This window comes from Chiloscyllium plagiosum, chromosome 23 (genome assembly GCF_004010195.1).
Source record: "Chiloscyllium plagiosum isolate BGI_BamShark_2017 chromosome 23, ASM401019v2, whole genome shotgun sequence".
NCBI lineage: Eukaryota > Metazoa > Chordata > Chondrichthyes > Orectolobiformes > Hemiscylliidae > Chiloscyllium > Chiloscyllium plagiosum.
Genome location: NC_057732.1, coordinates 19,183,259 through 19,198,862, shown reverse-complemented (window position 1 = coordinate 19,198,862; position 15,604 = coordinate 19,183,259). Strand labels below are relative to the sequence as shown.

General features: G+C 40.7%; 1 protein-coding gene across 13 annotated transcripts in view; it reads left to right on the top strand.

The window, feature by feature from the left end:
• The window catches only part of anks1b (ankyrin repeat and sterile alpha motif domain containing 1B), an 813,858-nt gene that overhangs the window by 94,714 nt on the left and 703,540 nt on the right, over positions 1-15,604 (top strand). Inside the window, exon 1 of one of the 13 annotated variants that reach the window (XM_043713631.1) lies at positions 12,860-12,927. The exons of the other annotated variants lie outside the window; for them this stretch is intronic. Coding sequence (XP_043569566.1) covers positions 12,863-12,927 — 65 coding nt within the window. The 5' untranslated portion in view covers positions 12,860-12,862. Of the gene's footprint in view, positions 1-12,859; positions 12,928-15,604 lie in introns of those variants that run through there. 13 annotated transcript variants of the gene reach the window in all.

Genomic DNA, 15,604 nt, shown 5'->3' with positions numbered 1-15,604 from the left:
GCACCAGGTACTGATCCATGCTCTACGTTCGTCACTTTTATTCCTGATACTCCTTGCGTTAAAGCAAATACACTTTAACTGATACCTTGGTTCCTTGCCAGGAAAATCCTTCCCACTAGCTGGTCTACCTCTTGCTATTGCCTCATCTGCATCAACTCTCATCTCCGGTATACAGCTCAGGTTCCCAACCCCTGCCATACTAGTTTAAACCCTCTTGAACAACTCGAGCAAACCTTCCACTCAGGACATTGGTCCCCTTCCAGTTCAGATGCAACCCGTCCTTCTTGTACAGGTCTCACCTTCCCCAGAAGGCATCCCAATTATCTACATATCTGAAGCCCTCCCTCCTACACCAGCTACGCAGCCACGTATTAAGCTGCGCCCGCTCCCTGTTCCTTGCCTCGCTATCTTGTGGCACCGGTAGTAAACTCGAGAACACTACTCTGTTTGTCCTACTTTGCAGCTTCCATCCTAACTCCCTGAAATCACTTTTTATATCCTCGATCCTTTTCCTGGCTGTATCATTAGTGCCAATATGTAACAAGATTTCTGGCTGTTCACCCTCCCCTTTTAGAACCTTATACACCCGATCGGAGACGTCCCGGACCCTGGCACCAGGGAGGCAACATACCTTCCTGGAATCCCGATCCTGACCACAAAATCTCCTGTCGATTCCCCTAACTATCGAAATAGGTTATATTGTAAATTTTGTTTTTGCAGCACAAATTCATATCACATGTATGGAAATCTTCTGTTGCAAAGAAGCTCCCTTAATAAGGAAATTTGCACATTATTCAATAATTCAGTAAGAACCTGGTTACCAAGTGATGTATGCAGTGTTCTAGATCATTCATGAAGGTTTATGGGCCTCCACTCACCATTTAGCCTAAATCTAATTCTGCTCTTTTGGTTGATTGCTGCCATTCACTTCCTAACTTTAAGATTCTGACCTCCACTTTCCAATTCTCCTTGCCCTTTCCCAAAATGGTTCCAATTCTCCTTGCCCTTTCCCAAAATGGTTCCAATTCTCCTTGCCCTTTCCCAAAATGGTATCTGCAACCAGTTCACTGCTGCTTTGCCATCGATCTCTTCATCATCAAAAACCTCTTCATAATCACTCTGTTCTTTTACTCATTCAGTCATGTTCTGTAATGTTAATCTTTTCTGCCTTGGTGTGTTCTGATTTCCTGTCCAGTGCCTTAAGATATTTGTTCACCTCGAGTTTGCTAAAGGATTTGTCTATTATTTCGACAGCGAGAAGTCATCCCATGTTCACGACCTCATGTTTTGACTACAGTTCGGACCACTTGACTACTAATTATTTTAGAAATAAATTACACTGTTTTGCATGACTGCTGAATCAAATGTTCAGTACCTGCATACTGTAGTTGTTACTGAGCTGAATAATGCGCATGAACTCTATGGGAATCTGTTTGAGAAATGACTGTTGCTTTTTACAAACATAATGACAGCAGGAAGTTGTAGATAAGTTGTAGCATTTGCTATCTGGTATAATTTTGTTCTTTAGTCAATCATTTTGTTTAGCCAGTTTAGTTTTGATTGAAGGTCAAATCTATGTTTCTAAATTACTCAAGTTTGATCCTTAATTCTCAGATACTGATTACATTTATATCACAGTAACAATTATTCTAAGAAGATAGGTAAACAACTTATAGACAACGGATACTTGGCAGAAATTTGAAACCAATTTCAGCTGCATTCTTAAATAGTGTGATAACAGAACCTAACTTGATTGATTCTGAAGCATGAAAAGGTTACTATTCAGGCAGCATTACATGGGATCATTTTATTCCTGATATAAAGAAAGATCCCATGACCACCATGATTTACTGTTTATCCCAGGTCAGCAGCTGAAGCTTTGAGTTTTGTGCCAATTAGATATCATCCAAAGGATGAACATTACCACTCAAGGCAATTGCATCAGTTCTAGGCCAACATACTAAAATGGGCTTGAATAGGTCTATGCTCAGCAAAAGTTAGTTAAGCCTCGAAATAGAGTTAACATCACAATATTACATTATGATGATGAAATAACAATGTCAATTGCATGAGAAGTTAGAGATATCTATAAGGAAACAGTTGCTCTCATCTCCTATGCGGAAAATGTGTCTTCTGAAGTTCTTGCAGAAAAAGCTCGTGGACTTCAGGCCCAATCCTGGAACACACAGCAAGACCTCTATAGCTGCAGTTGATATTTTTCTAATCCACCTGTTAGACATGTTATTACATACTTCAGGAGAAGGTGGGACTTGAACCTGGGTCTCTCATTCCATAGGAAGGGACACTGCCACTGTGCCACAAGAATCCTTTATTACTGCTATTGTGAGCTGATGCTTTAATAGTAAATGCCAGAAAGCTGTTTGACTCCTAGGAAAATTAGATCTCTCCCTAGTCATTTGAACAACCAGCTTAAACCCTTATCAAGCCCAATGTTCACATATATAAACTTCTGAATTGTTGCATGGTGAAGAAGTAGTAAGAAACCCTTCTCCATTCCCACTCCCTTTAACCCAGAGATGTCCAGACCAATTGAATGAAACATTGACTTGACTGAGATTAATTAGTATAGGCTTGCAATTGAACTTGAGGCCTTCCTGGTTTGTTGAGCCTTTTGGGAGATCACAATTTGTCTTTTTTATCACTGAAGAAATTATATATGAAAACTTCAAATGGAACCTTCTGAAAAAGTAGCAAATTAAGTCAAGTCCCTTTTTGCTCATCAATTTATTGACAATGATGAAGAAATGAATTGAAATCTATAAGTTTTTACTCCAGCCTGTGCTCAGAGAGGATAATCGCAAATTTTTAAGCATCTAGTGTACAGAACAACTTTGATTTTCCGAATGAGACCGGTATAGAGTATTTTGTTCAGATAACTGATTGCTCGGATATCTGATCTGATTGTAAACAAAGGAAGCATTTACGGGACCTTGAGATCTTGCTTGGATAATCTGAAATTCAGATAATTGATGTTCAGATAACCGAGGTGGTTCTGTAGTTGCTAAGATATTTATAGAAATGGAAAACAGGTTACCTACTGTTGTCATCTAGAGTTCTCTGTCTGAAAGGAGAATCTTATCAAACCTTGGCTATGAATGGGAAAGGGAGCAGACCCCAGATGTACCTCAGCCAGAAAGGGGATTGAACCCAATACTGTTGACTTTAATGTTAAAAATATTCCAGCTGTTTAGCCAACTGAGCCAACTTCGTTTACACTAAACAGCTATGATTAAGTTAGATTTCTGTCCTCCCAGTGGATTAATAGCCTTAGAATTCTCTTACCCCCAAATATAATGGAGGCTGGTTCATTGAATTTACTCAAGGCTGAATTAGACAGATTTCTGATAGACAAGGGAGTCTAGGATTATGGAGTCAGATAGGAAACTGCAGTTGAGACCTCAACCAGATTATCCACTATCTTATTGAATGGTAGAGGAGGGTATAAGATTGGATGGCTCTGTCCTGCTCCTACGTTTCTTTGATAATAAATGATCATGGTTGTTTTGGGATTTTTACTGAGTCTACTTTGGATCTAATGCATTTTTCTGAACATGTATGAAGTTATGATTTCCACTAATCGGTAGTTTTACTAGGAATGTATTGGTCCTCTTTCGTTTTGGCTATGTCATCAAACAGCCTGCAGAATAAAATGCTTTCCTGTCAATATGTCAAAAGTATGTTGTAATTTGGTGATAAAATCTTCTTATTAAAAGTCATTCTGCTTCTCCCCTCACAAAATATTGTCACTCTGCTTTACTCCTCTGTGCTAAATCCATTGTGAGAAAACCAGTTGTTTTGGACTCCAAGAGATGCTTTGGGGTGCATTATATTCTTAAGTTTGATTACACGTTTTCACCAATGCTTGTAAAATATTGTCAAATGGTGTCTCCAATGGGTTGTCTGTGTGGGAGCTGGAATGTGAAATCTACTGCCATGTTAACTGAGTAGACATGAAGCTAGTGCATGAAGGAGAAGTTACCAGAAAGAAATTAACGAGAGGTTGGAGGGAGATTTGTGTGTAGCATAAATATCAATGTAGAGCCCTTGCATTGTATGACCTGTCTGTGCTGTAAATTATGTGGAACCTAACCGCAGGAGTCAGCACTCTTAGCAATGAATAAGAAATCCAGTTTTTACCTGTTTCAATTCAAATCTTGACTGGTCAAAATAATTTTTTTGGAACATCTGACAAAAATATAAGGCTCCACTGTATATATGGTCACAACCACTGAAGGTTTTAATGCACTTCACTTGAAGTGGAATCAATTTATGCACAGCTAACGCCCAAAAACAATTGATCAGGTCATTTATTTTTATGTTGTTGACTTGAGAGTTAAATACTGACTAGGATACTGGGAATAACTTTAGTTTGAAATATTTTCTTTATTGTTTCATGGGATAAAGGTGTTACTGGCATTTATTGCCCATCCCTAATAGCCCTTAAAGGTTTAGGGTGTAGTTTTGCTCGCTGAGCTGGAGGTTTGATATCCAGACATTTCATTACCTTGCTAGGTAACATCACCAGTGGCCACCTCCAAGTGAAGCGAAGCTGTTGTCTCCTGCTTTCTATTTATATGTTTTGTCCTGGATGGGGTTCCTGGGGTTTGTGGTGATGTCATTCCTGTTCGTTTTCTGAGGGGTTGATAGATGGCATCTAGAGCTATGTGTTTGTTTTTGGCGTTGTGGTTGGAGTGCCAGGCCTCCAAGAATTCTCTGGCATATCTTTGCTTAGCCTGTCCCAGGATAGATGTTGTTGTCCCAGTCGAAACACAAACCTTGCAAAAAGCCCTTAAAGGGTTTTTATATTTACCTGCCCACCTAAGAGGGCAGATGAGGTCTCTATTGAATGACACTTCAAGACTGCACTGGTATAATCACCTTGAATTTTGACCTCCAGTCTTGGAGGAGGACCTGAACCTAGAACCTTGCCATTTGAAGGCAACAGCGATATCAACTGAGCCACACTAGAGAGCTACAGTAATCATACAAAGTCACATAAATGCCAACAATCATTTCTAGATTCAAATGTATGCAAATGTGTTCATTTTGGAAGAGGAATTCTCGTCCAGCCATGGCAATGAAATATTTGTTTGTGCTAAAGTAACCATTGCTTGAAATCTTGTAATGTGAATACTTAGCCATTTTCCTGAAGAAGCCAGACTTAAGCTCTAAAACGGAAATGAGAAATGCTGTAAATACAGGGCAGGTCAGTCAACTACTGCGTAGAAATGGAAGTGAATGGCCTAGGCAGAATGTTTTATCTCAAATAGTTTTGACAGTGGGTTCACTCAGTGCTTCTGAAGGATAAGTGCAACAGAAATTGCTCTATCCAGCATTTTAGTTTTTCTCTTTTTGGTTCATGGTAGGGTGTGTTTTCTAGATCTAAAAGAGATTTGTATATTAAACTCCAATTTAGTGCAGACTTATTTTTGGATTTATATTCTGTGCCAAAATAATTTTTTAATGCTAACCACAGAGATTCTTTTGTGACCAGGATCACTCACCTTTACAGAAGACTATTGATTAAATGGATCATCTTTTTTTCCCCATTTTGTACTTCCTTTCAAGGGCTCAACATGGCAACAGATCCACAATAACCTGAGCAACAGGAAGCCTGTTAAAAAGTACTGCTTTAAAAGAAATTCCTTGTGCGGGGGGAGGTGGGGGAAGAGAAGCATGCAACAGTCTCTAAAAATGCCACTTAATATTACAGATTTGAACATATTTGCATTAGCTGTGCTTAGCAATTTAAACAAAAAATATTGTGCCTGCCCCTGGTGTTCTTAGCAATAACCTACTTTCACCTTGGTAGTTACTTATTTCTATATACTACAGTGAGCATTGTTACACTTCTCTTTGTCTGCACAAATTCCAATTTGATACATTTGTTGTACTTGCAATTATGCTTGCTATCTGTGGTAGGTGGAATTGATTAGAACATGCCAATATTACAATGATTTAATGACAACTGCTGAATACTTACTAGTTTGTCAATTTGATGAGCAATATCCCATATGCACAATGCTTTCTACGTTTGTCAACAAGCCTGCAGAAGCTGCATTGCAAAACTAACTTCATAGAAATCATACAATCCCTACAGTGTGGAAACAGGCCAGTTAGCCCAACAAGCCCACACCAACCCTCTGAAGGGTATCCCACCCAGACTCATTCCCCTACCCTATTAGTCATTTCCCATGACTAATACATCTACCCGACACATCCTTGAACGCTATGGGCAATTTGGCATGGGCAATTCACCTAACCTGTACATCTTTGGACTGTGAGAGGAAACCCATGCAGACACAGGAAGAATGTGCAAACTCCACACAGACAGTTGCCTGAGGGTGGAATCGAACCCGGGTACTTGACCTGCCTTGCCGCCCACCTTGTTTGCTGTGAAGTGTTTGCACATATCATGAGGATATGAAAGTCATTAAAACATTCTTATGGTTTTGCTGTCAATTACAAGTAATTGTCAAAACATTTTTGAAGCTTTTGTATTATGATGCTGTCACATCTTAAATTGGAGTTTACTGGGAAGTGCATTGTCACATACTAAATTGCAAGATACACATTCTAATAAAGGAAGTTTTTTTTTGTGAGTACATTCAATACTTGTGTAGTTTAATTTATTATTTGACATAAAAATGAGTTGATCTCTGGTGCTCAACACAGTTGGTCACTAGGTAATTGTTAATTTTTTGAATGCTATCTCTTAAACCCTTTTATAAAGTTGTGGCTTTCATTTGCTTATGGATGCCTTCCTAAATGTGAGTGCAAGGCAAAAGTGTCAGGAGAAAGTTAGAGCAGTTTAGAGGATTATCACAAGGATGTTACTTCATAATATTTGTTCCTAGTGTGCATACTCTAGCTGGACTATTGACTATCTTAGTTAATTAGCCTGTTGCATCCTGTTAACTAGACTTCAGTTTGTGACCTTCGTTGGTCACTGTGAAAGAAAGCATAAGAGGTACAGTTAGTAAGTTTGCAGATGACACCAAAATTGGAGGTGTAGTGGACAGCGAAGAGGGTTACCTCAGGTCACAACAGGATCTGGACCAGATGGGTCAATGGGCTGAGAAGTGGCAAATGGAGTTTAATTCAGATAAATGCACAATACTGCATTTTAGCAAATCTTAGCAGGAATTATACACCTTATTGGTAAGGTCCTGGGGAATGTTGCTGAGCAAAGAGACCTTGGAGTGCAGGTTCATAGCTCCTTGAAAGTGGAGTCGCAGGTAGATAGGATAGTGAAGAAGGCATTTGGTATGCTTTCCTTTATTGGTCAGAGTATTGAGTACAGGAGTTAGGAGGTCATGTTGTGGCTGTACAGGACATTGGTTAGGCCACTGTTGGAATATTACATGCAATTCTGGGTCTCCTTCCTATCGGAAAGGTATTGTGAAACTTGAAAGGGTTCAGAAAAGAGTTACAAGGATGTTGCCAGAGTTGGAGGATTTGAGCTATAGGGAGAGATTGAATAGGCTGGGGCAGTTTTCCCTGGACCATCGGAGGCTGAGGGGTGACCTTATAGAGGTTTATAAAATTATGAAGGGCATGGATAGGGTAAATAGACAAAGTCTTTTCCCTGGGGTCGGGGAGTCCAGAACTAGAGGGCATAGGTTTAGGGTGAGGGGGTAAAAGATATAAAAGAGACCTACGGGACAACTGTTTCACACAGAGGGTGGTATATGTATGGAATGAGCTGCCAGAGGAAGTGGTGGAGGCTGGTAGAATTGCAACATTTAAGAAGCATTTGGATGGGTATACGAATAGGAAGGGTTTGGAGGGATATGGGCCGGGTGCTGGCAGGGTGGGACTAAATTGCATTGGGATATCTGGTCGGCATGGACGGGTAGGACCGAAGGGTCCATGCTGTACATCTCTATGAACTAACTACCTGTACTGTTAATAGCAATAATGATTGTATCTATCGTAGGGCCAGAGAGCTCTCCTACCTGGAGACCGCTTTAGAGGCAAAATTAGTCAAAACACATTAAAACATATTGATGGCCTCCAGTTTTCTTTTAGATTACTTACAGTGTGGAAACAGGCCCTTCGGCCCAACACCCACACCGACCCCACCGAAGCGCAACTCACCCAGACCCATTCCCCTACATTTCACCCCCTTCACCTACCGCTACAGGCAATTTAGCATAGCCAATTCACCTAACCTGCACATTTTTGGACTGTGGGAGGAAACCGGAGCACCCGGAGGAAACCCATGCAGACACGGGGAGAATGTGCAAACTCCACACAGTCAATCACCTGAGGGGGGAATTGAACCCGGGTCTCTGGTGCTGTGAGGCAACAGTGCTAACCACTGTGCCACCATGCCGCCCATAGTGACACTAGCCTTACTGTACTTTTACTTTGTATTCAAAGAAATATGATCAAGGGTCATTACATCAGCAAACAGCAAGCAATTCTCATTAAATCCCTCCGACTGGGTGCATTCTGTGTCATTAGTGTTGAAGCAAGGAGTAGATAGTGAGACAGCTGATTGCCTCTGCTGTGTTACTAACAATTCTTTTTACTGTTTGTTTCTGGGATGTGAGTGTCCAGGAATTATTGCTTATTTCTAATTGCCCTCGAGAGCTCCAAAAGCCACATTTATTTGAGGTAATCTTTAGGACATTGTACTCCAATTCTGCGAATCCCTGGAGATGCATTTATTCACTTTGCTGGAAAGCAGTCAACATCCACAATTTTGTTTGAAGATATCAGTCAACTTAAGGGAGAGGCAGTTTATCTTTCTTGTGAATAGATAAGCTTCCCTGATGTTTTCCTTCTACTTCCCTGATTTCTGTTGTATTCCAAAAGGTCTGAGCAGACAAAGTGTAAATCATCTTGATGATCTTGCAAAGGCCTGAATTATTTTTATTTTGCTAAAGCAGCTGTAGTTGAATTACCCTTTAAATAGAATTCTTAATTGAGACACCATCTGAATGCTGAGCTATTCCATGTTGCACACGTTGTAAGTTAACAGCTCTTAGAACTGGGGCTCCGAACATCTTGACCAATTCGTGCATAGCACTCGTTTGCTTTTGGCAATGTTTACAGAAGGGGATAATTCTATTTAGAGCTTTTTTATGGAATCTATTAATCCCACTACTCTCTCAATTTCTCACATTTGTTTTCAGTTGGTTTACAATCTAGTTCTATGCAAGTGCATATGGCAACCATTTCATTTTCTCGTGATGCCTTATTGTCAATTTATTAAAAGATTGTCAGTGCTGACGGGATTTGCAAACTGTGACCGAAAGGCCCTCTGAGGTTTCGACCGTGATTGTAAACTGGTATGAAAGAAAATTCAATTATCTTGAATAAATTGTTCTGTACATTGGCCAGTCAAATGGGAATATTTATTTTGTCTCATGGATGATAGTGGAAGCCAATCTGTAGATTGTGGTGATGTTAGTTTCAAGGTAAACCACCAAGGTAAGGAAGTGACCAGAGGTTCGCAATATGAATTGAGAGATTTTTGTTTTGTGAAGCTATTAAAGAATGTAGATTTGATATGCATGATTGAATTGAAGGCTGACTCCTGTCCCAAGTTCTTATTTTGAGGTCCATTTCTCAGCGCAGCACACAGGTTGAAGGGCAGATGTATATCCTCCTATCTTTCCTAAAATATTGCATACCAAGGGCAGATTTTCTTTCTTCTATTTGCCTCAATTGATGCAGTACAGTTGATGGGTTGGACTTTACATTACATTCTGCCTAGGACCAGTTGGTTCAAAGGAATATTAATGAGGAAGAAGCGGTGATGACACTTTAAGTGGAGTCTTCTTTCTCACGGTGCTAGGCCAGAATTTCCTAAAATCACCGTCTGATATCAATGGGCCTACATCTGCAGTTGCTGCAGGCAAGAGGAGGGGGCAGAAGGAGATATTCTTGTTTCTTGCCTCACTTTGTTTTGTGGCAGACTGAATGCCTTGTTGTGGAGTTGGGATGGGAGAAGGGGGCTTGTTGAGGGGGCATGCAGTAAGATGACGCAGCTGCTATCATATTTGCATGGACTGGAGCAGCCTGAAGATCAAAAACCGAGTCAAGCTAGTCATTTCTCTCTTCTGCCTTGTCCCTCCTCCACACATACCTTAACTGTTGCTTCCCAAAACATTCAGCACAGGAAACTTGGGTACTTCAATGTAAAACAAACATAAATGCAGTGAACTCTCTAAATTATGGACACCTAAGGAACTTGCGTCAGCTCTTCTACTTTGCAAAGGATGTTAACTTTTAAAATGGCTATTAAACACACTAAATATTGTCTCGATATTTGAAGAGCCAGCTGAGATTGTGATCACCTCCCACCTGCAAAAAATGGGCTTTGTGCATGGGAAATCATGTCTCACAAACCTGATTGAGTTTTTTGAAGAAGTAACAAAGAGGATTGATAAGGGCAAAGCGTAGATATGATCTATATGGACTTCAGTAAGGTGCTTGACAAGGTTCCTCAAGGGAGACTGATTAGCAAGGCTAGATCTCACGAAATACTGGGAGAACTAGCCATTTGGATACAGAACTGACTCAAAGGTAGAAGACAGAGGGTGGTGGTGGAGGGTTGTTTTTCAGTCCAAGGCCTGTAACCAGTGGATTGCCACAAGGATCGGTGCTAGGTCCTCTACTTGTCATTTACATAAATGATTTGGATGCGAGCATAAGAGGTACAAGTTAGTAAGTTTGCAGATGACTCCAAAATTGGAGGTGTTGTGGACAGTGAAGAGGGTTACCTCAGGTTACAACAGGATCTTGACCAGATGGGCTAATGGGCTGAGAAGTGGTAGATGGAGTTTAATTCAGATAAATGCGAGGTGCTGCATTTTGGTAAAGCAAATCTTTGCAGGACTTATACACTTAATGGTCAGGTCCTAGGGAGTGTTGCTGAATAAAGAGACCTTGGAGTGCAGATTCATAGCATTTTCTAAATGGATTAACAGATAGATAGGATAGTGAAGAAGGTGTTGTGTATGCTTTCCTTTATTGGTCAGAGTATTGAGTACAGGAGTTGGGAGGTCATGTTGCGGCTGTACAGGACATTGGTTAGGCCACCGTTGGAATATTGCATGCAATTCTGGTCTCCTTCTTATTGGCAAGATGTTGTGAAACTTGAAAGGGTTCAGAAAAAGTTTACGAGGATGTTGCCAGGGGTGGAGGATTTAAGCTAAAGGGAGAGGTTGAATAGGCTGGGACTGTTTTCCCTGGAACGTCAAAGGTTGAGGGGTGACCTTATAGAGGGGTGTGGATAGGATAAATAGACAAAGTCTTTTCCCTGGGGTGGGGGAGTCCAGAACTAGAGGGCATAGTTTTAGGGTGAGAGGGGAAAGATCTAAAAGAGACCTAAGGGGCAACGTTTTCATGCAGAGGGTGGTACGCATATGGAATGAGCTGCCAGAGGAAGTGTTGGAGGCTGGTACAATTGCAACATTTAAGAAGCATTTGGATGGGTCTATGAATAGGAAGGGTTTGGAGGGATATGGGCCGGGTGCTGGCAGGTAGGACTAGATTGGGTTGGGATACCTGGTCAGCTTGGACAAGTTGGACCGAAGGGTCTGTTTCCATGCTGTACATCTCTGACTCTGAACAAAACAAATATGTCAAATGCAGTCCTTAAGCAATGGAACCTGTTCCAAGAGTGCTCTCAAATAATGGATTGGTCATACCAAGAGGGCTCTGTTGCATGCACATCTTCTGAATCCATGGGCTAGCTGTGTGTGTGTATCTCTCTCTCTCTCTCTCTATTTCTCTCCTGGCTTGCATTTTGCAAGTACGAACAGCAGTAGCCGGGGGGATTCTTGTCATGAAAAGTACAGTGTTTACTAAGTTATGTGTGTATTGTGTGAACTTTTTAGTGTTACTTTAAGTAAGCCCCTAAGTTTAGATTGTAAGAAGACTCAATGCATTGAATGCTGATTGTGGACCATTTGTTTATATTGATGGTTTTAGGATGCTCCGGATTGTAGTTAACATTGCAATTCATTTAGGTTTCTCAGTAAGTGTCTGATTACACAGTTAGACTGTTTAAAAATATTGCCTGTAATAAATAAAAAGTATTTTTGAGTGCTGACCTATTAGCATTCTATTTCTGCGTCTGTATTTTACAACTCCTAAGAATGCATTAAGTGCATTTTTACAGCCATGCATAGTGACCTTTTAATAGTGAAACCTCTTAAACTGTTGAAGAATGCAGAAGTTCAAATGTTTATTGATTTCAGTTAATGCCAATTCAGTTATGAAATGCCCTATGAATAAATTGATTGCAGCCTTCTGAAGGAATTCTGCCTTGTTCACTTCACTGTTTGATACAATTAAAATTAATTTTCATGGCAAATGGAATTTTTGATGGCTCTGTTACCCATTGTGCATGAAACAGCCTTTGAAGTAATTAATAAGCTTCTTCCATTAGCAGTCTCTCTGATGGTGGAATGAGATCTTTTGACTAAGCTGCTGAGGAATCTGTGCATGTACACTCTCCCTCGAGGGACATGTCTCATTTTACCAATATGGAGAGCACAATTGTAGATTGAGAGATGAGGCTTTGAGGCCTCCACCCCAAGACTGGGTAGAGATATCTCTGAAGTTTGCAGCTTTTCTGTACAAGGCATTGCTAAGCATTCTGATCTGGGAACAGCCCACCCTTGGGGCATTAGCTTTAAATGCTATGGTGGAGCTGACTTGAAAGAATCTCAACTATAGTGACAGAGTGACCCTTCCTGTTCCATTAGTGAGACAGAACTAGCTCGTCAATCATCGAGAGTTCCCTGCAGGCTGCCTGGTTTTGATATTGGATTACTGAGTCCACTGTCGCAGACTGACTTCTTTCTGAACTTGTACTGATATGTGGGTCTTCATGGAACAACTTCTCCCTCAAAAAGACTCCTTAACAATCTTCCATCCCAAGGGGTAAGAGATAGTTGGTCTCTAAAATTCAAATGTGGATATATATAATTTACAATGTCTTGCAGAGGAAATTTTGAATAATTTTCCTCTCATTGCTCTCTGAATAAGTAAAAAGGCCATTCGTGGGACTGTTCATTTCGAAGATGCTGATTGGTCAAATGCTATAGCATGGGGTTTTATACTTTTGAACTGGTGTTTTGCTGTTTGAATTTCACAATTGTATCCATTTTCTCTTCATCAAAGCATTTTATTGTGTGGAAATAACAATTGTGCCCTGCTTTGCATCAGCGAAGATTTAAGTTTACAAGGATGTTGCCAGGGTTGGAGGGTTGGAGGGTTGGAGGGTTGGAGGGAGAGGCTGAATAGGCTGGGGCTGGAGGCTGAGGGGTGACCTTATAGAGGTTTGCAAAATTATGAGGGGCATGGATAGGATAGGATAAAAAGACAAAGTCTTTTCCCTGGGGTGGGGGAGTCCAGAAGTAGAGGGCATAGGTTTAGGGTGAGAGGGGAAAGATAAAAAAGAGACCTAACAGGCAACTTTTTCACACAGAGTGTGGTGTGTGTTTGGAATGAGCTGCCAGAGGAAGTGGCAGAGGCTGGTACAATTACAGCATTTAAAAGGCAACTGGATGGGTATATGAATAAGAAGGGTTTGGAGGGATATGGGCAAGTGCTGGCAAATGGGACTAGATTAGTTTAGAACGTCTGGTCGGCATGGATGAGTTGGAGCGAAGGGTCTGTTGTACTTCTCTATGACTCAATGACTGTAATTTGGTATGATTGCCATAATGGTTGTACATGTTGTTCATGCAACTCAAGAGCGTTTCCCATGATATAGATAACTAAAAGGTTTCTTAAAGCTATTTCAGATTCATAATGCTTCCAATAATTAACCATATCGGGTAATGTAGTTTCAACACAATGCGTGCAATGTAAGTAAACTTCTGATTTTATGAATTCCATTTAGAATTAAGTCTGCAGTTGTTACTATCGTGACAATAACAACTTGCACTTAAATAACATTACACTTTAAAAAGGCATGCTAGGCCACTTGTAGCAGTGTTACAAAGCAAAATTTGATACTGGGCCACATAAGGAGATGGCCAAAAACCTGGTCAGAGGTGTTAAGGTGCATCTCAAAGGAGGGAAGAGAGAGAGTCAGGTTATGTGAAGACATTCCAGAGGTAAGGACCTTGGTAGCTGAAGGCACAGCAAAAAATGCCAAAACTAAATTTGGGATGTTCAAGAACTCTGACTTTCCTCTCTGGAGGGAAGGAGGAAAAGAGGTGACCTGATCGAGGTATACAAGGTAATGAGAGGCATGGATAGAGCCAGTAGCCAGAGACTTTTATCCAGGGCAGGATTGACTGGCACAAGGGGCCATAATTTTAAGATATTAGGAGAAAGCTATAGAGGGCCGTCAGAGGTAGGTTCTTTACGCAGAGAGTTGTGAATGGATGGATTCGTTGCCAACAGTGGTGGTGGAAGTGGAAGCAAAGTCATTCGAGACATTTAAGCAACTGCTGGACATGCGCATGGACAGCAGTGAATTGAGGGATGCATAGGTTAGGTTATTTTATTTTACATTAGGATTAATCCTCGGCACAACATCGTGGACTGAAGGGCCTTTCTGTGCTGTACTTTTCTATGTTCTATATTAAGCCAGAACTAGAGGAATGCTGATATTGTGAAGCTGGAGCAGATTGCATAGGTAGGGGAGGTCAAGGCCAGGTGAGGAATTTGAAAACTAGGAAGAGAATTTCAAAAATAAAACTGTTGCTTACCAGGGAATCTAAGATCACTGAGTACAAAGGTGATGGGGGAAAGGAGATTTTGCTCCCCTTGTCATAACTTGCACTGTGTTTTAGGTGGGTGCAAGTCTAAGGAATGTAACATTTCTTGTAAGGACAGCCAGGAGCACTTTCATGTGATGAAATCTCAAGGCAGCAAAGACATGGAGGGAGGTTTCAGCAATAAATGAGCAGAGGCAGAATCAGGTTTCAATGTTGCAGAGGTAGAGGTAGGCAGTCCTCAACATGTCACACGTATATGATGAATTCTTTTCAGGGTTAAATACTGAGTGTAATGCATTAATCAGTTTTTCTAATTTCTGTCTGATGAACAGCATCAATGTAGAATCCATAATCAGTAGGCATAGTGCATGTGCATAGGTAACTAAAATTTCTTTGGAGCAATGGATATTACTGATGCAGTGTGTGCTGTAGGTCAAATCCAACCAGATATCCCAACTAATCTAGTCCCACATGCCAGCACCCGGACAGATTCCTCCAAACCCTTCCCATTCGTATACCCAAATATTTTGCTTTGTCGACAATTCTTCAAGTTGGATAAAAGCAAGGTATTGCAATTTGGTAAGTCAAGCCAGGGCAAGACTTATACAATTAAAAGTAGGGCCTTTGGTATGTTGTAAAACAGAGAGAACCATAGGTTCAGGTACTTTATTCTTTGAAATTTGCATCACTTAGACAGGGTGGTTAAGAAGGTGTTTAGCATACTTGCTTTCAATTCTCAAACCTTTGAGTGTAGGAATTGGGATGTCATGTTGAGGTTGTACAGGACATTGTTGAGGCCTCTTCTGGAGTCCAGTTCTGGTTATAGCATGTTACTATTATAGGAAGGATATTATTAAGCTGGAATAGGTTCACAAAAGATTTACCTG